Raw genomic sequence first — 23,364 nt, forward strand, 5'->3', positions numbered from 1 at the left:
TCTTTCGTAAAATTGAAGCAATTTGGAAATCAAAATAGAATAGAATTTAACATTAGTACACAATATAAAATAAATATTGAAAATTATAACGAGATAGTTACGGCTAATAGATACATTATATTTTAATTAGTAGATGTTATCGAAGCGGGAATTGGCATTTAGAGGGTGTAGAGAATCTATTAAATCTAATATAACGGAGTTAATTATATTGAATTTGCTTATTTATTAAGTGCGTTAGATAATCTATTAATTAAAAATACATTTAGAGAAGTCTACAGTTTTTACTGGCTTATCGAACAAACGAATATGAATGGACCCTAGACCATCACTGACTGATTGCCCCTGGAAGTCAGCTTGTTACAAAAACACAGCTTCCCTATCATCAAATGTCATGGCACGCCCCTGCTGCATACAAATATATATATATATATATATATATATATTTTTTTTTATTTATTCAAAATAAACATGAAAATAATTTATTTAAAGAAAAGGAAAAATACTGTTTCATATTACATTCATATCTTCATTAGAATCATTATATGTTAACTCAGTGAAATATAAGAAAGCATTTACATGAATAACAACTTTAAGTTTTAAATTCAAACAATATTGAAATGATAGTCTTTATTAATTTTTTTATTACTCTTTTTGAAGTTTTTTTCTATTTTGATGGCGTATATTTCAATAAGTTTTAATGAAGATGTAAATATGATATGTTAAACTTTTTATTTTTACTAATTCTGAATACTATTCAAGGTCTTTGTTTGAATCGAAATGTAAAAAAACATGAATAGTAAATATTATATATCTTTTAAAGAGATAATTATTATAAAAGATAACAAATTAAAAATTCTGAAATATTAATTAAAGTTCAAACCTTACATGATATAGAATAAATAAACTACTTACTCTTCAGAGGTTCCAGGTTGTGCAATAGTTGATTGCCAGAACTATACAAAAGAGAAAGTAGTAATGAACCATCTATTTAATATATTGTAATTCATAATTAATGATGCAAATTAATTAGTTAATAAATAATTTTTTAAAGTTTTGTAAGTATAAACATTAAAACAAAAACATTTGCTCTATTTAACATATAAAAGATGTTGAAAGTATTTCGGTCAGCCGGAAAAATATTGATTCATTTTCAAACAAAACAGTGATTGCATTTAATAAATATAACATATTTATAATTCTCAAAACTTATTAATTGGAGACATAAAATAGGGCATATTCATTAACATTAATTAGAAAACAATGGATGCTTTGTATATATCTTTTTTGGAAGTGTAATTTCATTTCATAAATCTCAGATTACCATTTGATATCTTAATCGGAGCAAGTGCATTCAACCTTCACATTGATCTAATTTATAAGATCATATATATTTTTCAAAAAATCCAATAACATCTATTCATAATATAAACACAATTTAAATCATAAGAAGTTTTTAAGAACAAACATTAAATTCTATTGGGAGCAACTTAATCTCCACTAGATTTTAATCTACTCTTTTTTCATAATTAAAAAACAAGAATACATAAAGAAGATTAATGTCGTTGTATAAAAATTCTACAATTTCTTTTAAAATAAACATCAAAATAAATGTGTTATAGAGGAATAAACTTTTATGAACTTAAAAACTACCCAAATTAAAATCAATGCATTATAAAATTAGTAAAAATTTAAATTATATTTTCTTAATTTAAATGCCACACATTATTAATGAAGAAAAAAAATTCAAATTGAAATAAAATGTAATTTATAAAATCTTTACTTGTGTATAATTTTAATATTTTGCCAATATGAGATTATATTTCAGTTACATAATACTTATATAAATTTGAACATTATGCTAATAATCTGATTATTCTGATTTTCAAATGGTCAAAAGGATACAAAAGAAAATCCTCATTGCACAAATCTAATAACAGTTTATAATGCATTTTGGTTGTCAATGAGAAATTAGTCTACATTTCAAGCAATTAAAATCGTTAAAATAAATGATAACTTTTCATCAAGAAAGATTTTAAAATACAGAAAATAATAATCTATCATAGTAAAATCTAACATTTTAATAGTGAATAAAAACAAATCCAAATTAATAAAAATATAATCAAAGAACTTATTACATACAAAAAACTTCATAAGAATCAGTTAAAATGAATAATTGTTGGAGTATTTTTTTGATACAAAAGGATTTATAAATTATTTATTTATCCCATTATGTTCTATAGGTAACAAAAAATACATGAAAGTTTCATGTAAATTGAGAGATGCTTTCTACAGTAAACACCCAAATAAGTGGGAGGATAAAGACTGAAAATTATTACACAATAATACATCTAGTCATCAACTAGTTACATTAGAAGAGGTGTTAACAAACTACAGCATGGTCGTTTTACCTAGGACCTTGTATCTGCTCTGTCACTCCCTGTATAATATCCTCATTTTCTTATTATAAAAAGTAAAAATTGTGGTGAAACCATTTTAAAAATAAAAATGAAACAAGGAAGACTATTAGGGAAACATTATGTTAAACAAGAGCTGTTTCAAAAATATTCCAACAAACTGTATCATATTGGAATAAAGGCATTGCCACAAATGACAAATATTTTAAAGTAATTTGTGCTTAATGTATAGATTTAATTTTATATAAATAGATGATTTAGTGACAAAATGTTACAGAACTGATACAGAGCATCAATTCTGAAATGTTTAGTCCTCAGAGTATTATAATAGTTTCTGTTAGCAATACTTAAATTGAATCAAACATTTTCATTAAAGAATTTGTTTATCTAGTGCATTCAAATGTTCAGTCTTTATATTGTAGCAATGAATCTGTTCATAATCTGTGACTCTCAATATTTTTATTTAAAAAATACAAAGGAAAAAATCCTCATTGCACAAACCTAATAACAGTTTATAATGCATTTTCATATACAATTCTTATGTTTTAAATATAGTCAATAAATATCTCACCAAGTATAATATTGTATTACTTGCATTATTATTATTAGAAACATATTTTTATATGAACATATGAGAATAATCTCTTATAATCATGAAAGATATTTTGGAAGCTCTCTGAAAATTCACAATTTTCTACATTCATTAATATCTGCTGCAATTATTGATATATTTTACATTAACTTAGATATAACAGATGACAACAGGATGAAGATCCATAAAAATTAACCTTAACAGAATAAAATATATTCCACATTTTTCATAATTAGAAAAAGTTACTATTAATTATTTTGTTTCTTGGTTATTACTATTAAAAACTGTTGTTATTTGCTTAATTTGTAATCAAATTTATAATCCTTGTTAAAAATATATTTTACTCATTAAAGATTTGCTTCTAGTATAAATTACATTGAAACTACTGATATATCTACAATTTCTTCATTTTTTCTCAGATTTCTTTCTAAGCATCTGTAATTTATATATTTTGTTGTACATAAATCTTGTGATAAGTGATAAACTCAAATTAAAAAAAAAAATGGTGTAAAATGCTATTTATTTGTTTAGATCTTTTAAATATAGCTAATAGATTTTATTAGTAAAGAGTGCATTGCTTTTCACAAATTATAGTATCAAATTCAATATGCTATAATAAAATATTTAATAAATTTGAAAATACAATCCTTAATTACTTTGATGGTAAAAATCTATTCATCTTGTCACATTATAATCATTTATAAGCATGAACTGTTGAAATTTGAATAGAATGAATTTGATACAAATTTACTTAATAGGATTTAAAATAAATTGTATACATTAGTTTTATATAGCTCAAATCTTCATTAAATGTTAAAGTTTTAGAAATTTTATTTTTGTTCTATCCTTAAAAATTATTCCTAAAATTCTCTCAATTACTAATCTGATTTCAATTTAATGATTGATATTATCAATGAGATAATTGAATAATTTCCATTTTAGATAAGCAAAATTATAATATTCTGTAAAATCCACTAACAATATACTTATTTTTTAATAACTGCATTGGAAAATTATAATTTTACTTTAGTTACTTTACATTAAACAGAGTTTTATTTTATCTCATTTTTTTATGTGCAAATAACACATTTTATGTAGAAAATTTGTTTGTAAAAGATGTGGTATATTTATCATTATAAAAATATTATAATGGAAAATATAATGATGATCTTATTATTTATATTTAATCACATGCTTCTTACAAAATACATCTGTTATTCATTTATTTGGATTTATTGGTAAAATTATGAAATAGTTTTAGTTTTTAAAAGTGTCTTAATAAATCCTTTAATAATAATAATAACATTTTTTATTAATAAAAATGATTTTTAAATATTCTAAGGCTTGTGTATTTTGTTACATTTCTGATTACAGAATTACAAATTGAAGTTATCAAATGTGTTAACTAGTTTATAAGAATTTGAATAATTGTTAAGAATTTTATTGTGCTTTCATATCATTTTAAATATTTAAAACTATGACAGTCTATAAAATCAAAATAAAATCTATAATGTCTAATTATTAATAACTTACTGGCTCGTGACGCCGTAAAATGCACCTGTTTCATCTTGAATGTTTGTGTTTAGGTCAGCCTGAAAAGATGTAGGTTGAATTAAAATCAATAATAATTTATTAAAAGATAAAAAGAATAAATTTCAAAAAAAACAAAATAAAAAATCTACCCAAAATTTCACCAAAAAGAAGGCATTTTGTGGTCCTTTATCATACAATTCTTTAAGCCCACCTTTCTTTTCAGGAAACTTATCATAAATTTGCCTAATGTCTACTGCCTAAGAATGAAAATAAAAATAAAATACATAAAAGTTAAGAATAAAATAATTTTAAGCTGAAATTAAATGAACTTACTTCCAAGGGTGGGTCTGTAAAAACAGATAAACCTCCTATGTGGACAAACAGATGTTTATGATACTGTAAAAAAAAAATGAGTAATTTTTATTACAAATAATAAAATAAATATTTAGAGGATCAAACAACTTGTACATTGTCTGGATCCCTCTGCTGTTCCATAAAAGCGGAAAATTCTACGAGACGGAGTTTTTGCGTCGCAATGGATTTATTGTCCCAAGTCTGAGAAGGAGGATGATTGAGGAGATCAACACCAGTCATGGAGGCAGTGACGGGAGGTTTCGGTGGAATGGCATATGGTTGACCAGCAAACGGCTTAATACTGAATAAATATAAAATGTTCAAAGTTATAATTTCAAAGAATGCACATAAAACTACAAAGTTTAAAAAAAATCTAATTATTTTTTTTAAATTTTTAACACAGTTTTTTAAATTATTTTCTAAANTTGATATTTTATTTGGATTAAATGAAATTATTACTATTAATGGATTGAACTTAATATGATAATTTGATATTTTTAGAAAGAAGTTAAATTTTTGAAATTTCTTTGCAGTTTATTGTTTCGTTTTTGAAGTTTCTCAGATAAATCTTGATCATCAAACGTTTTAATAAATTTAATCAAAAGAAGTTCTGAAAATTTACTATCTCCTTTAGACAGAAACTTAATTTTGATGAAAGATACATTGTAATAACTGTAATGGTAAAGTCTATATTTTACAAATGCAGTTATTCTATCAAATCATTTTAATTTAAATTTTATCAAAACAAAAAACTATGATGATTAAAAGTTATAAAGACAATTTTCAATTGTGATTTATGCAATCACAGTGATGTTTGAAATATGTTTATCAATTTTTCAACAATTATATATTTATAGTCAATTTGATTTCAGTAATGAAAATTAGATTTGAAATTTTGAAAACTGTGTGACCAATCATACATTTGATTTTTGAAAATTGTACTATTTTTGATATAGAGCAAACAATTTTAATGATTATAAATAGATTTTATTGTGGATTGATTAAAGAAAATCGTACCGGTCCCCCAGGATAGCTGACAGGGGGAACTAAAGTTGCCAGTCCTGCTGTAGCAGCTTTGTTCTGTATGGTAGATGCCGAAACTATCTGAGCGGACGTCAGGGACGTGAGGGAGTGCAGTGCCTTCTCCTTCGCTGCTTGGTCCTGGGAGCAAAACAAAGAGACGATCTGAGCGGACGACATGGAGGACATGGACTGGAGAGCTGCCTCCTTCGCTGCCTGGTCCTGCCAGGGAAAAAAAGAGGATCGGGACCTATTGATGGCAGCGCGTCTCTGATTGGGGAGCTGGTATTGCCACCAGTTTTGCATATTATATGAATGTCATCTTCATGCATCCTTTTGATTGTATTCTTTTAAAAGTAAACAACAGGAAAAAGAAATGTGGAAATGTACACTGTACACCTAATAAAGAAAAGTCTAGATGCTAACGTGTACAGTTGCCTTGGCGTTTTGTTAATATTAGAATTTTAAGATTACATTTTCAATGTAGTCATTAGTTAAAAGGAAATCTTAGCTAACATAACAGCTATGACAGCAATGAATTTATTACAATATTAATATCGATTAGTTAAGGAAAACAGATCATGCTAACTTGCAGAGCTTCATTCTGATATGTTAAATGATACTAAATAAAACGTTAAGACAAATTATAATCAAGAGGCAATGGTATGTTTTTTTTGTTAAAATAAAAATCCAAAGCTTTCAAAAATTTAATTTCAATCAAATATGTAAAGAGGAAGAGAGACGTCATGGTTATTTCAGCCACATAACACTAAAGCTACTCACATACGACAACTTGTAGCATGCACAGTAATATGGGTTTAGAAGAACATCTGACTATTCCCACATACAAAAATAATTTATCTCTATAATACGTTATCTAAAAATTTATAATTTTTTAAAAAATATTGTCATAATTTAAAATTTATAAATTTATTTACTTTAGTTTCACTTGCCTTTAATTTGGCTTGTATCTCTCTAGATTTTCGACGGGCAAGGACCTGAATGTGACTAGACACTTGCTTCCGAGTCCGTGTTTTGCCCGTTCTCAGCTTTATGTACCGTGCTATCAACTCGTTACGACCTACAAATTACACAAAATTAGTCAATATAAAATGTTTTTTAAATTAAAATCAATTATTTAAAATATTTAATAGTACATTAGAAAAAAAAATGCACTTAACAGATATTATGGATAGGTGAGATTTTAGTAACAACATATTAAGAACCGATCCTACAGATTTTGTTACTTTATGTTTCTGACAATTACTCACTGCTCATCATGCATCATTAGCTTAATTATATTATACACGGTACATCACACTCCAGAGCATCTTTTCCTCCTAGCATTTGTTATATTTTATTCATTTGTTTCAACTTGGAGTAACAAATTATAAAAAACAAATTTAAATAGTTCACAAAGGAAATTGTGGACATTATTTATTAAATTCATTCACTTTGTTTATCTAAATTAAGGGAGAGAGTCAAGAAGTCAATTCGGAGAGGACTCGACTCGCTGTCCGACCAGGCAAAATTCCAATATAGACGACGTCATCCTAGGACATCCATCTTTCCAACAGCGACTCGGGCCACATCAATCTCGACACGTCCCAACACAATGCGGACACTCAGGAAAAGACCAAATTTGGGAAGACTGTCTTTTAATATGGTTTTCACAATGGTCTTTTTGACAAGTATATTAGGCCTGCAAGTAGAGAAGGAGGAGGGGAAGAAAGCTGGATACAATTTTTTCCAAGTAGCTTGTAGCATGCTAGTCTAGCAGAAAGTAAAAGGGCCACAGCAGCTACAGAGCCCAATTGGACAGCTAACAGAAATCTAAGAAGGAAATGCAGGAAACATCATAGGCAATGGTGCAGTTAGCAGTCAACTCTCCCAATGGAACCAAATTTGAAGAGAAACAAAGAGTCTAGAGAAACCGGGATGCCAGAGAGTTCTTCAGAAGGAACAGAGGGAGCAGGCCAAGGAGAAAAGGAGAAAGAGGAGAAGGCAAATATTTATCAATTTATTTCCTCCAACCACGTAAGATTACGCCCGAATAGGTCGGACACGGAGGCATTCGCCAGTTCCTCCCAAATCAAAAGAAAACTCCGGGCCGCACACTCCGTCGAGTAAACAACCCGGCCGGCAAGGAGAGCAAATTTCCTCTCCAGACGGATGTTCCGAGAATCGGAATCTCTCCAAAAATTTAAAGAGAAGAGTAAAAAACTGGCGAGAGGAAAGAAAACAAAAATAGCGAAAGGCGACGCAAAGACATAAAGAAAAAGTGCTCTCTCTTCCCATTTCGACCGTACCGCAGTCAAATTCCCAGCCACACCGGGCGGGAAAGAAACCTAAAAGTGATTGTTATCACCAAATCGACCGCCATCCCTAGACTTTTGGCCATACGGCCTCACGGACACAAAGGAGCTGCACACAGAACGACAAAACTATGTCAGGAATGTTCAATTATGGCCGGAATATATAAAGCAACGGGTATACGTGAGCCAGCCAGCTGTCTCGCTCATTGCGATCGAACGTCTCCTAACGTTTCATACCAGGCCGAGCACGAAAGCAGACAACGCTGCAGAATGGAATCTCTGGAATTTGCTATCTATTTCATTACTTCGAGGGGTCCGCCGGAGTTTCTCGGCAACTTTGCGCGCCTGCGCACTCCGCCCGGCCATTTATAGCCGTTTATTTCCCTCGCCTACACGTCCACCGACTTTTTTCTTCCTTTCTCTATCGCTTTTTTCCCTCCTCCTCCGTTCGACTCGACACAAAACCGTCCTCTTTAATTGATATTAAACGCTCTTTTTAATTAAACTCCGGCCGAATATAAATTTAACGTCTTCCTAAGGTTTATCGCCGTCGATAAACCTCTCGAAAGCCTATCCGAAAATAAAAGATCCTCCTTCGTAACAACGCCGTTGTCAACGCGTAATTCGCGAAACGATTAAATTTTAGCAGACGTCGGACGACAGGAAACGTAGCGACAGGTGGGTCTTGTGCGTGCGCGTGTGGGACGGGCCCCCCTCTTTTGTGGCGGGTCAGGGCCAAACTGGTCCTCCGGGTACACAGGAAACAGCATCTTATCTCATTCACTTCGACTGGGACTGGTTCTCTCTCGCCACCCCTCCCCTCTTACCGGTCCGTCCGGCCAAGGCTACGCGCATTTACAAGATTAACCTTTCTTTCTACTATATCCAAAACGTTTTAACGAGCTGCGCGCAGCCGGAGCCATTAACAGCGCATCGTCGCGTACGCGCCAAATTATAACAGTATACTCGACGTCTCCGTTTCGCTCGCTTAAAAACCAATCTTCCGCATGGTTCGAAACGGATCGGCCGGGGAGGGAAGCAAACCGTGCGAAACGCGTCGACTGTTTTCCATAACGGGTAATACTCCTCTCTCACACGTCACTCTCTGACGGAACTGATGGAGGAACCGCGTCTATTTCCATCCGTCTCTCGCACCAATCGCATCTTTCCTTGTAAAAGTCGGATAACGAATCGACGAATAATTTTCGCCCATCTTATTTCCTACAGGAATTAATCGCCCGGACGAAGAAACGTCCGCCATTAAGGTATCGGATAATGCGATTCCGATATCGGGAAATTTGCCTTTCGATTACGTTTAAGAACGTAATACGGAAAATATATCTTTCCGAGCGATAAAGTAGACCTATTATCGAAACACGAATTTCGCCGGTACTCGTGACCGGAACTCTATATTCCTGACTATTGTGTGACGTAATTTCCAGAACCGATAAACGGATTTGGTCCTTTCCACCAATCCGTTTACTCTCACAACCATATTTTCGCGGTAAAACGATCCTCTCGACAAACAAACGCCGATATCTGCTCAAAAATCGCGCCAGTATCGAATTGTTAGCGCTTCCCTTCGATTTTCTTCTTGCCAAATTATCATCGATTAGGGCTTTATCTGTTTAATCTGCCGAAGCCAATCGCTGAAGATCATCTCTAATCTCCGGCAACTATCGCTCTCCCCGAAAATTGTCATGTCCGACACTTCGAAAGCCTATGTTGCTGGATCCACGGTGCCAGATGTCTAGAGAACTCGACGTACCCATGTCTACTCCATTTTCTCTATATTTCGGAGGTCAAACGGGACGGTCTGAATTCCGAGAAATACCGGGCATTGAACAGAAAAGTTCCTATGTTGCAAGTGTCGCCGAAGAAATCTACGCGTAGAGAAGCGGGCAACGAGCACCGCTTTCTGATCTCTAAAAGTCACCATTCGATCGTTAGTCAAGCCCAAATCTACGCTACCTTATGATAAAACTGCTAAAAAATAAATAAAGAACACGGGCTCATATAATGCGATAGGATCTTGTTTGTACTGTACAGTACTGTACATGTGCTCGACGTCATTCGAGTAGGCCTACGCAACTGAGAAAGTACGTTAGGCACACCGCAGATTATGCATTACTTACTGGCAATGCGGGCAATATGAGAATGTTTCCACGAAATTTTTTTACTTACGAACGAAAGTTTTGTAGTGACGTCATTTTTATAACAAAAATATTTAGTTAACGAACTGTTAGTTACGGCACTGAACGACAAGGATAATACACCACATTAACATTTCGGTAATATCGTAGAAAAGAATTTTGGCTATACAAAAAACATGGGAGAAAATTGGAAAACAGAATAAGTAGTGAAAGAAAGATAATCGGAATGGGTTACTCTACGTTTGTCTAGTCATAAGAGAATAATCGGTGCTCGAAACCAGCTTTGGGATTCGGTCACCACTCGTAAGGACGTTTCCCATCGACCGACGTTGTCGTCCATATCGACCTTTAACCTCTTTCTGACTTATTTACGGAGGGACGACGAGAATCACGCGAGACGGTCGAGTGGGTGTGTGTCCCGATAGGGAGCGACGTAGGCCTAAACTTCTGGACACGGTAAGAAGCCCGCGTCTTAGTTCCCGAAAAGGAGAATGGTCCGTTCGGTTGAAAGAGAAAGTAGAGAAACGGGGGTCACTCACCGTACATCTTTCCCTCGTCGGACAGGATGATCTTCCTCCTGCCGCAAGGCGGGTAGATGGCCAGCGCCTCCTGAAAGCTCTGTTCGATGTCGGGACTCCAAACTCCTTCGGCGTCATTGTTGGACACGTCCACCTTGCCCGTGCTGTCTTTGCTGTTGCTGTCCTCCGAGCCGTTGGCTTCGGGTGGGGGCGGCACGGCGGCACCACCCGCGGCGGGGCCCGTCGGGGGCGGAGCGGAGTTCCACGGAGACGAAATTTTGGCGGCCGAGAAGGGAACAGCGCACACTGAAAGACAAAGGACGTCTTAAGACTCCCGACCTACAACTCGGACTTTCCCCCAACTCGAAAATCCCAATTGTGTCCCATCCCGAACGCTTCGGACATCTTTCCACATCCCCGACCAGAAAGTTCGGAGCCATCCAGGCTGGACGTCCACCAGCGCGTTTTCCACACGCGAATATTTGCCAGTCCCGTCGACAAAATTCTTTGACGTTAAAGTTTGTCGAGGAACGTAAACTTGCGGACTGAAACATTTAGGCCATCTTTACTACACTTCCTACGTGTTCGGGAGAGAATCGTCGAGTGTAAAGTCGAGGAATTGGGAACTTCGGTATCGAAATAATGTCTTAAATCCAACGGAAATAAGACGACTAATCCATTTTTAACACGAATTCTTGGTTTCCTAATTTACCTAAAGTCGAGAAAATATCCGATCTCGGTTTCTATTTTACTAGAAAGAGACCATTGATACACATTGTTATAGAAGGTGAACTGACCGCGTTCCGCCCTTCCACCTATCTAAAGCTTTTATTAACGAAGATCCCAAAAAGTGCGAGTGAGGTTTTTATAGAATGTTTCCGGAAAAGATAAAGGGTTAGAAATAAGTTTTTTCTATTTTTCTTCGTGTCACTTCTTATTCGAAACATTTCAACGGTTTTAGAAGAAAAACCGCCCGACACATTTCAAGTCTCTTAGGATTTATCCTATGAAGATCTAAAAGTCTCGAATAATTTAAACAATGACGGATTTCTTTGTTGGTCCATTTTTATATTCTACAATCGAGTTACCTTTCCTCCTACAGAGGTCGCTCCATTTCACACCTTTGTTAAATTTGAAACGTTCGCTAATTTTCTCGCTCCCCGTGGCGCCAAACCTTCCAACATTTCCGCAATCGCCAAATCGTGTTTAGTAACCATCAAACATTCCTGTTTGGTCTAACGTAACGTGCCTAAAATTTTCCAAAAAAAAAAACATCGGAAATTTGCCTTAGCCACACGCGCGCCGTCGCGGAGTAAAGTACGGAAGGACGTCCACCCCCACGGTCACCCGGTTAACACCAAGTCGAACCGCGCCAGTTCATAGAGTGTAAGAATGGCAAGGACTGTAAAATTCGAGTTTGCCATTAAAATAAGTGGAAGTAGACGAAGGAAAGGTTCAATCTGGCTAAAGTGGCGCGAGATTCTCGGCATTACCGAACGTAACGCGGTAACGATAACCTAGAAACCGACGACGGAACACACACGGGAAATGGCGGTTAAGTTTTTTTATCGAATAGACTAATTTAGTCGTTATCCGGAGGAAACGAGGGAAGAACGCGTCATCTCCGACCGATATAAAACGTCTAACGGATTGATAACCGTCTTGGTCCACCCTCCCGATCCCGTTTCGGAAACGAATTTTTTTGACGACCGACCCGAAAAAAATCTCCGCCATTGTTTTACCCAACCCATTGTGTTATTAATTATATGTCGAGATAATAACCACCTCCTCCGGGGGAGGAAGTGCCACAGAATCGACCATTAGGGGGACCGAAGACGACTGACAAAACAATGGAAGCGCGCGTCGTCGTTAACGGCGAAGCTGGGGATTAGTCGGCCGAAAGAGGGATATTTAGCCGCGCGTGATCACGTGATTGGGGTAGCCGAGCGTGACCGGCGACCCGAATTTATAAACTTGTCTCCGCCGAAATTATACAGTCGTCGACCGTAATTTTATCGCGCCCCACCTGTCGTCCGTAGAGAAATTATCGTATCGGGCGGCGACCGGCGCGGACGACGCGATCTACCGGATTCGATCCCCCGGGTAATACGAAATACAAAAGTTACTGCCCGACTCGGTGGCAAAAAAACAAACGGGACTATCCCCGAATTTCGAAACCTTTCCCCCTCAATACCTCGTAGTTTTTGGGAGTTGAGCAACTGAAAATATTCGAAGATCTCGCAAGAAATTCGACGGATCCGAAACGATAAACTAGGTTACGACATCGACAGTTCCCATTGTTTGACGTAACCTTCCAAATTCCCGAAATTGGAACCGAAATTCCCATTCGAATGGCTTAAGATACGAGCGAAGTTGCCCCCGTTCGATGCGATGTTTAGTCTTCGATTAAGCACAGTTTGAAAACTGACAGAGTGCTCATTCGTTCGGGCCGTTATCCGATTTGATCGAGAATGGCACCTGGAAATAACAAATAATGCGCTATTACATTTCGCATCGACAAACTTCTTTGTTCTAATTTCTGGAGCATTCTTAAAATTGACAGGTCGGATTTTAGCCTAGGGATATTTTTCCGACTGGTTTTTTTTCTTTCTTTTTATCGGTATCGAAACAAAACAACAAACAAAAATACGATTACGTCACGCTGAGTTGCTTAAAGTAGAAGGATGTGGTACCGACTCAATGAATCCGAGTTTTATCAATAGGCCTATCTGGATCCGGTTTTATCGTCGTCACCCGACGATTTTCTTCTTAAACGTGATTTTTCGAATTCGTCTAAAAACAATTATTTTTCTGTTTCGACTTTCGTCCGTTTCGTTCGCTCGAAACCAATCCGGGCATCTTGCTCGATACGTCGTTCCTCTCGAAACTCTTCCAATACCTAAAAACCGCCGAATAATCGAGACTCGTCTCTGTTATATCCGAGCTTCGTTTATTGTTACGAAAACAGGGACGAAACCGATACGTGTTTACAAATAAACCTCGTCCGTTTACAAAACACGTAACGATACACTAAAACACAATCGCTTTGTGACGATAATTTTCGACAAATTTTCCTGGTAAACTACGTGGCGGTGGGTCGACGGTCGCAGTTCGAAGTTCAAAGACGAACTTTCCACTCGTCGAGAGGTGACCATCTCGCCCACCTCCTCTTTCCTAATGTCGCCGTCCTTCGTCCGGCTTCGGGACAATAATAATAATAATAATAGGGGGGTCGAATGGTCGTCGTCTTCGTAGTAGTGGCTCCTTCGTTCATTCCGACAACCGGTTACAAACCCGATTTAAAAGAGGATCGAGTGAAAGTCCCGGCCGGAAACGGGAGGGTAAGAACGAGAAGGGCGGACAAAAGAGCAAAACCGGAAGTCTACGAGGGGAACAAACGAACGGAAATCGAACCAAAGACGTTATTTCTGTCCGATCTTCCGAGCAAACAAATCGACAAGACGAACCCGACGTCGCCGTCTTTCCCTCCCAGAAAAGTCTTCGCCTCCCACTACTTTCTTTAAGTTAACTCTTCTTCAGCGAGATAGGAAGAAGCCGCGTGGGCGAAACGCACCCGTTCGGGTGACCATTGCCCCCTCTCGGGAGCTCGACCTCCGAAAAAAACAAGCTATCCCGCTGACGTCACGACAGTCATCGGAGAGGGTCGCCTTACTACCCGGATCTGGCCCGACTTTCCGAGACTACTTTCTAACTTCGTCCCCCTTTGACCAACGGCGGTGACGTCACGACGCAAAAAACTGCTCCCGTCCCTCCGCCCGGGCGTATAATTCGGCCGCCGCCTTTTTTTTAAATCGCGGGGGAGTCGCGAAGTTTTTTTGTCTGTATCTTCGGACGGAACGGGTTCATTTTTCGACGAGAAGTTTGGCTTAATTGGCGCAATCGGCAGCGCGCGTCACTATAAATAGCCGGCGAAGCAATCAAAATGGGCGTTTATTTTTGGTTCGGTAAACGATCACGTGGTTCTAAACCGACGCCGTTTCGCGGAAACCTCGTGTCCGACGTCACCGCTCCAGTGTTATTGTTTAAATAGTGGAAAAAAACGGACGACGACATTGGAAGGTAAAAGACCGCGGAAATCGTGGTCCAAAGGAACACCCACCGGGTCGAAGGTCGCGGAGGGGCTCAAACTCGGCGAATCGGGCGTTTACCGTTACGACAGGTGGCGATGACGTCGTGCCGTTTCGAGCTCGCGGCGCGACCCGGTCCGTAGCACCGCCCGTTCCGGTTACGTCATCCAGGTACACGAACGGCCGATGACGTCACCCGGTTAATGGCTGATGTTTATCGGGCCGAGTCGCGATTCCCGCATCCAAGTCCGATTCCAATGCGACTTTCCGACGTCAAAAAAGGAAAAAAACGCTGCGAAACAATACAAGTGGATTGAGCCACAGGCAATTTTCGGAACGCGTTTCTTTTTCCTCCCCGTCGCGTCGACCAATGGCGACGCTCTTGGGAAAGGCCTTCGGGGCTCCAAACCACCTAGATTAACAAAATGGAGGTTCGCACGCGGCGTTAGATTTGGCAACAGCGACTAAGGTCGAGACTGTAATATTTATAGTGCGAAGAGAGGAGGGAGAAGACGAGAAAGAAAGAAAGAAAAAAGCGCGACCGCGTTACTAAGACGACGTACTATAAATATGGAGGGTCGAACTTCGTCTGTTTCGTTAAGTCCCGTCACTGACCTACTTCCTCGATCGAGCGTAAAATAACGGTTAATTGCGTCCACTTTCGTTAACTAAACTACAGCCCACGAAACGATAATAATTGTCGTAGGAACGCTACGAACGGTGTTTACGAGTCGGAGTTTCCGTCGGAACCGATGAACACCCCCTAAGCCACCGGTTGCTATGACTACACAGACGTTTCGTGGTATCGAATCCGCGGGCGATTTCTTAGAAATTGGCTTTCGTTACGTTTTTTCCCTCCTCCCGCTCGAAGCCGACACAAAAAAAAAAGTGTAAATCGCACCCAGTTCGGTTTCGGGCGCTCCTGCCGGAAGTGGAGGGCAGGCAACGTCCCGCCGGTCCCCCCAGAATTCTGTTACTTGGGGACCAGACCAGTCGTTCCTCCATCGCGCCAACCTACTAACCCTATACCAAAATGGATGCCGTCTGTTCTTTTTTTGTCAATCGAATGAGTTGGCTTCGGATCGCGCGACTCCAAATAGGCTTTTCCGGTCCCGAAAACAGATTTTTGGATGCTGACAGGAGACGGTGTCAAACTTATTCGCGGAGGAAGGACCGACACGGAAAGGAAAAACGGAGAAACCGAAGAATACATGAACTTGGCGCAGTCTATTTGGCGAATAATAACACTTTCTGGAGAACGAGGGGCGACGCGATGCGGAGAACAGAAGTAAACCGAACTGGCAAACGGTCATTGGCGCTGTAAGGGGTGAATACGTCACGACTCGAGACCAAACTTTGGCCGTTGCGACGCGCTCGTTTAAAGCGCGTAACTCTAGAACTGCACGAAACAAAAAAAAGAGCAAGGGGAGAAAAAAATATATACTTTTCGGATGGTTCGACCTCCGGCAGATGCCGCGCTCGGGTCGCGTCGAACGTGGAAACGTCTCGCGTCTCGTATTAACTTCGAAAGCCGATAGCCGGCAGATGTTGGCCGGGTGATTTCGTGTCGAGTCGCCCCATTGGACGTCCGACTTTCAAATTTTCGAAAGCGTCCAATGGCACGTTCCGTCCGTCGCGCGGAATCGAAAAACGAAACATTTACGTAATCAATAGTCTCGGAAACGTCGTCGGATACGTAAACAATCGAGGCGACAATTAGCGGGGGAGAGAATCGATAAAGAGGTCGACGACAATTAAAAACGCCAAACGCTAATTGTGAAGATCGACGTTCGAAGTTGCCGGGAAATTATTTTTGTATCCGACGAGGGAAGAGAAAAAGCGTTTCTGTTGCTGACTCGGCAAGACCCGAAATTAGCGTGGCTCGACTGCGGGACGAGGCTCTTTCTTCGAGGTACCGGTTCGGGACCAAAAAAAATTATTATATAGAATGCATTCTCCTGTTCCGCGGCCGATTTTTTCAGTTCGGGGTCGTATTTACTCGGCCGACGATCAAACGTCCCTGTCGACAGAAGGGAACCAGTTTCCGGCGCCCGAAATGTTGCTCTCTTCCTCGATTTAGCGACTGGGAGGCGTTAGAGAAGCGTCCCGTGGTCGACGCACGCCCCTCTCCCTCGGAAAAGGCCACCCCATAAGCCAGGAGACGAAGAAAATGGCGAATCGGCGGAAAGGTAGCGGGCGCGGCCAACAGAAACGACCCGAACGCGAAGCCCGAAGCGCGACAACAAGTGTCCAAGATGGCGGACGCGACGACGACCCAAACTATTGCAACTATGCGCGAACAAAGAACTCCGGCCGGGGGGAGGTCGGATGGCCGGCGTCGCTAGGCAAAAGTGGCGTTCGATCGAAAACGTAAACAGCCGGTTGCTAAGCGACGCCGGCGCGCGACACCTGGTCATCGGAAGCGAGTGGCCAGCCGACGCGCCGTCGGCCGGTACCGGACGACGGGGCGCGAGGTCCGGCCGGGACCGTCCGGCGGTCGGACCCCGAGACCGCCGGGCCCGAGGTTAGCTCCGAGTCGAGCCGGAGCCCGGCCAAAGGAAGGGCCCGACGGGGCGCCAGTGGGCCCCCCGACTAGCCCCCGAGACCCGCTTCCGGCCCGGAAACGGCCCGCGTCCGAAAGCGTCCCGCGCGGAAGCGAGTGCCGAAACACGCCAACTATGCGCGCGATTCGAGGCATATCTGGCGGCATTGCTTCCATTCTCGGCCGTTTTTCGGAGGAGGATCGACGTCCAAACGCCTCCGACGTCGCGCCGACACCGAAACTCACTCACCCTCAGAACGTGACACGATATTCGGTCCGATTCGACCCTATTTTGGACGGTTTTCTCCGGCGAATATCCCCCTCGGTCTGCTTCTTGGTATGTAAACTATGACACAAAGAATCTCTACAACGTAGGTAGCCGTCGCGCATCCCCGCCGCGCATGGGTGGGGAGAACTTACACGTCACGTCCGCTAGCTACCTGGCGCGTGCCCCCGGTTGCCTCGCGCCATTGGTGGAAGTGGTCGGGGCCGATAGAAATCCACCCCGTTCCGTACGCGCGCCTTTTTTTCGGCCTGCTCGATCTTCCGAACCGTTCTCGGACGGGCCGACATCCCCTGGACCCATCGGACTCCCTTCTCCGGCTCTTACTACCCTCGGTCGCCCGCCGATAGCGCTATACATGCCGCGCCACGCGGCGCGGCCCTCGGCCCCGGAATCCGCATGGCTAACCTTCGACCCCGCGGAACTTGTTGAACGCGTGGCCGTCGAATACGGGACAGCTGTCGCCGGGACGTATTGTGTTACCGCTTCTCGAATCCCTTCCTAGCGCCGGAAGACCCCGAAAGTTGCTTCTCCCTCCCCGCGCCGAGGCCATTAACGTCCCTCTGTTAACGGTTTGTCTGACAGACGGGAACTGACGTCAGCGCGGGAAGTGACGAAACTCGACGTCACCGGGGAAACCGTTTATTTATTTTTTCGGACTAGAGAATATTCCACGCGCCCGCGTCGATAAACAATGTTATCCTAAACGAATTACGAGGAATAAAAACAACTTAGAAATTCAATCCGGAAAATAGTAAGAAGTGTCGTCTGGTCCGAGTAGGACTTATGCAAAATGGGATTTGGAGGTCCCTTTTTTAAAAAGATCCACAAGAGGACGCTCGCGCACAAAAGAGAATTTGCACGCGACGAAAATTTAATTCGTGACGTAAGTTTGCATATTTTACGAGATTCCGCGAAACTGAACGGCACGAATGTTTACTCGATCTTCTTCTTACGTAAAAGGATCGAAAATTCTTTCCGATCGACGATCGATAACGCTAAAACTATCGATTAATTATCCGCATTATCTCGATTTTGTAACGGTCGTTGAGACTCCTAATTAAAAATTAATCGCCCGGCAAACGCTCCCACTTCGTTTGTTTACCAATGGAGATTTTTTTACGAAAGTACTTTCCGACTATTTCCGTCTCCCCTCCGGATGCATTCCTGACGTAAAAAACCGAAAGAGTCCCCCTTCGGCTATTTCCCTCCTCGCACCTGGCAACGTATTGTGAACCCGTGGGGGGACCGAAACTCACTTGTCGAACGATACTGGCAGCTGTCGAGTTTAAAACCCTCCCTTACTATCTCTGTGCTCGGAATAACGTGGCGTCTTACCTGTGGGTGAGGATAGTTTGTAAGCGCGTGCGAAGTACAGGCGCTCCATATTGGCCAGATCGCATCCGTCGACCGCACTATCCGTAGATATCATGATAAATAATTATATTCGCGTCGAGTCGACACCTCCCGAGCGGGTACGCGCACCACTCTCGCCACCGTCCACCGTGTCGCCACGGCTGACCCGCTGCTACGACGCCTTTCTAACGCAGGTGTATCGGTGCGTGACCTCTAACGTCCCGACATTCTAAACCGGTCCTCGCCCGTATCTCGCTATTGTTTGACTTTTTTTTATTTTTATTTCATTTTTTTCTTTTTTACTCGCCCATCCAAACTATCACTCTCTCTTTCTCTTTCTCTCTCGTTCGTCCCCTCTAAATAGGCTCTTTTTCCAGCATGTTCCGTATTTCCAAAGTTAACCCCTAGCGACGATGCTCACAGATCTTAGCGCTAACTTTGGCGTATAGTTCGCGACTCTACCATAACGTTGTCGCATGCTATCAAAAAACAATGCGAAATAATGAATTTTTACGCTAAAAACTACGCGATTTTCTGTATTTCCGGACGTCAACCGATCCTTTATTACGAAGACGCCGGTTTAATGTTAATTCCGTCGATATATTCAAAACAAAAAAAAATGTCGAACGTTTTTCCGGGTTTCCGCGGTCTCTGGATAGAAGAGAATCGTGTTTCCGAACAATAATTAATGCGACTCGAGTTATGAACTGGATATTCTCTTACTCCTCTTCGGGTATCGTTCAATTAAACAACGACCAACTTAACGACGAACGATGCAAATAGAACGCAACCTTTCTAATCGAACATTTTACCTTTATTTACATAATTTATCTTAGAATAAAATCTTTACAAATTTGTTAAAAACTTGTTCTTGCGAAAATAATAACAATAGGTACACCTAATCTTGTAGTATGTCGTCAACTTCACGCTCTCGACGTACTGTACACTAGGCTACATTGCGTAAGATCTACATTGCTCCCTTTGCAATCGTCATTTCTTGTAAATTCTGAATGATGGGACTATAATTTTAATTGGCATTACCATTGGCCGAGTGCATTATATCGAGATAAATTGAATCCGAAAACGTATTTTAGGAAAGTCGAAGTAGAGATCTTCTAACTTAAATAGACAGGAGATTATTGTTATAGTGCGAAGGGTTCGAGAAATTTTTGATATATTTTAATCCTTTTATGTCTTTTCGGCACAAAACTGTATTATGTGTGTAATTCAAAGCGTAAAAAACAAAAGTAGATGTTAAAAGAATGGCGAATGATTCTGTTTAGTGTCAGCGGAGCGCGACTTTCGATACGTAACGTGTAATTCGATTAAATGGCGACCGAATTAATCGATGACTAAAGTTCTAGGCGCAAATTTTGGATATTTTTCGAAGAGAGGAAAAAAACAAGATGGCGTCGGTGCCAGTCTCGAGAGATATTATCCGAGAAAACGTCGCTTCGACTTATTAAACGTTTTAATCGCGATTTGCATTCGAAGCGATCGGCGACAAGCCCAAAATCCAATGGCCCAAAAAACCTTCGTCCGAATCCGAAATTTTGGGTGGTGCGAAATATGGCACGTGACGTCACGAGTCCCGGCCGGAAAACGTCTCTCCTCTTATTTAGAAAACGGCATTTCCCGCCCGCAGCAATTATTCGACATCATTTTTATATCCCTACGGAGATCCGGTCCGTTCCATTAATGAGGTTGGCGTATTTGCACGTGCACGAATCGGTCGTATGACGAGCGAGCAGAAAGTGGTATGCGTGGTATGTAACGATTGCAGCGTCCCCGCGAGTGGATGGAACGTCGGGAATGTCTTTTCTCTCGAATCTAAATAAACCGCACAAAATGGTTTCGGTCGAGAAGAAAAGACTCTTTTGTTTTGTTACGTCTCGCTCCGAGTATCCGGCATCCGGACCACAAAATCGCCACTTTAATTGCTTCGTTTCGACCGGTCACGTTGTTTATACCCTTTGAATATTAATTAAGTCCCGAAATTCACTTCTTTAAATCGATGCTTTGCTTTTGTCGTTTCGCTAATAAGACTCGAATTGTCCGCCATTTTCTCCACTCTAATTTACTTCTTTTCTTTTATTAATTCAACATTTTCGTTTGTAATTTTATTCGAAATATCTGTTGAGAACAGTTTTTTGAACACGTTTTCCAGCTTTTTTCTGGGGAATATAAAGGAAATCTCCAAAAAAAAGAAAGAAAAAATAATAATAATAATAATAATTTCTTGCGAATCTGAAACTCAGCATCTTCGGTAAAATGCTTCATTCTTAAAGGAATAGTGGCAAATTCTGTATACAGATATCATTTTTGCGTCGAACTTTTCAATAAATTTGTTTCCTGGACAACTCTAAAGTATCTTCACTCCTCACCCCGCATTACGCATTGTTAAGTACAGTTAAACGCAACACGATTACGATCAATCGAAGTATAAATTAAATCGAATAAAAATCGGACACTTCTAAAAAAGAAAACCAATTGCAAACCGTAAAACTAGAGCTAAACGACTGTTAATGTGGTTTCGAGTCACGAATATCGATTCCATTTTAAACGACCAAAAAACAAAGAAAAAGGCCAAAGGGCATAATAACTTGATTGATGAAAATTCTACCTCCGACGACAACAAAAATGACACTTAATCCCAATAAAGTCGTAATCGAATTAATAAAGTAATTTTTCAAAAAATATCGATTAAAATCGTCTCGAGATCAAAAATAGAAAAAATTAACAACGGTAAACATGTAAATGGAATTTAGAAAATTCGAAACGATGGCACTGAGCGACATCACTTGACTCGAACGATATCGATGACGTTTCGGTTACGTTCGAACGAATTAATGACGTCATTAAATTCGAACGCCCTTAAATATATGCTCCAGTTTTATGGAGGGTAGGGGAAAACACTAAAATGTTATTAAAATTAATTACTATACAATTAACTTGAAAAAAAGTGGAGTATTAAATGTGTTTTCGGGTGTTTGGTAGAAGGCGGAGGGATGAATTAAAGAAATAAAACTCCGGATTTCCTAAAAATCGAAGGGACGAAAATAAATAATAATGACGTAAAACGGGTCTTTGCCCACTTTCCAGGAAACTTATGAAAAGAAGGGAAGAGTTTCTCTGCGTCCGAGACAAAAAAGGGAACTAAAAAAAGAAAGGAAATCCCGTGGGGGGTAAGAGACAAAAAAAATTAGTATCGTATAATTGGCGGCTGCGAAGTCGAAAATTCCCAGGGTTGGCCCCTATCGGAAGACAATCGAAGTTTTACATACAATGGTAGAAATCATAGTAATCGCGTGGTTCTGTCTGCGGGCTACTTCCAACCCCGAACTTATTAATAACCCCTCCGCCACCCGACTACTTTTAATGCTTTTAATAGCCCGACTTCAAACGTAAACGGTCTATTTACGTAGTCGACTCGCCACCGACGCATACCCACTTCTGTTCCAACGTTTACATTACAATTACTCGCGCGTTTTTCTTTAAATATTTACTCTACCTACCGACAGACGTACGAACGATCGTTTCTCACGATCGAGAATTTAGAAAATCTTGGCCAATCGATACAGCGAATTCCGAACTAACATCCTCTTCCGGAAGTTTTTAAAACTAATTAATAATACAAGCGCACCCTCCTTACTCTGCTTTTCCTATATAAACTCTTCTGGAAAAGTCAAAACAAAACCCCCCTCTTTTGTTGAAAAAAATTGCTCGAAAGCGGTCTCTTTCTACGCTTTATCCTTTCGACGCACCGAGAAAATTTTCTAGATTTAAATATTTTACGGGGATTCGATCAAAAGACTGATATTTGACGCCATTTTTCTGTCAAACCGCGCGTGTGTTTGTTTTCGAAAAGGGGAAAGTATCGAAGCGCTTGACAACAGCAACGCGTTTCCGTCGTCGACCGCCTCGTCCGGTCACGTGGGTAGCTCTCCGCCTCGAATGACGTCATACGGCGCAGGTGTAGATATCTTTGCACGTGCGAGCTCCTCTCCCCACTTTCCCTACCCGGCCGATAATGAGTCGGACGAACCGTGAGTCACCATTTTTAAAAGTTTTTCGAAGAAACGACCCGAAACTATTACCGTCCTCGATTAATCGATTTGTACGATTATAATGCAACACGTCGTTACACGGGGTGAAGAAAGGGAAAAAAATAATAATAAGATTTCGAATAAAGGAAG

General features: G+C 40.0%; 1 protein-coding gene across 1 annotated transcript in view; it reads right to left on the bottom strand.

Annotated features, from left to right (window-relative positions):
- LOC111638584 (transcriptional enhancer factor TEF-3-like) overlaps positions 1-19,244 on the bottom strand; it is a 40,034-nt gene extending 20,790 nt beyond the window's left edge. Inside the window, exons 1-5 of the mRNA XM_023384313.1 lie at positions 19,151-19,244; positions 10,921-11,205; positions 6,852-6,994; positions 5,911-6,135; positions 913-953 (exon numbers count right to left, since the gene is read on the bottom strand). Of these exons, the coding sequence (XP_023240081.1) occupies positions 913-953; positions 5,911-6,135; positions 6,852-6,994; positions 10,921-11,205; positions 19,151-19,244 (788 nt within the window). The remainder of the gene's footprint in view (positions 1-912; positions 954-5,910; positions 6,136-6,851; positions 6,995-10,920; positions 11,206-19,150) is intronic.
- Between the last annotated feature and the right edge of the window lie 4,120 nt (positions 19,245-23,364).

The sequence above is a fragment of the Centruroides sculpturatus genome, unplaced genomic scaffold, assembly GCF_000671375.1.
Source record: "Centruroides sculpturatus isolate CEXI.00-Female unplaced genomic scaffold, Cexi_2.0 scaffold1098, whole genome shotgun sequence".
Taxonomy (NCBI): domain Eukaryota; kingdom Metazoa; phylum Arthropoda; class Arachnida; order Scorpiones; family Buthidae; genus Centruroides; species Centruroides sculpturatus.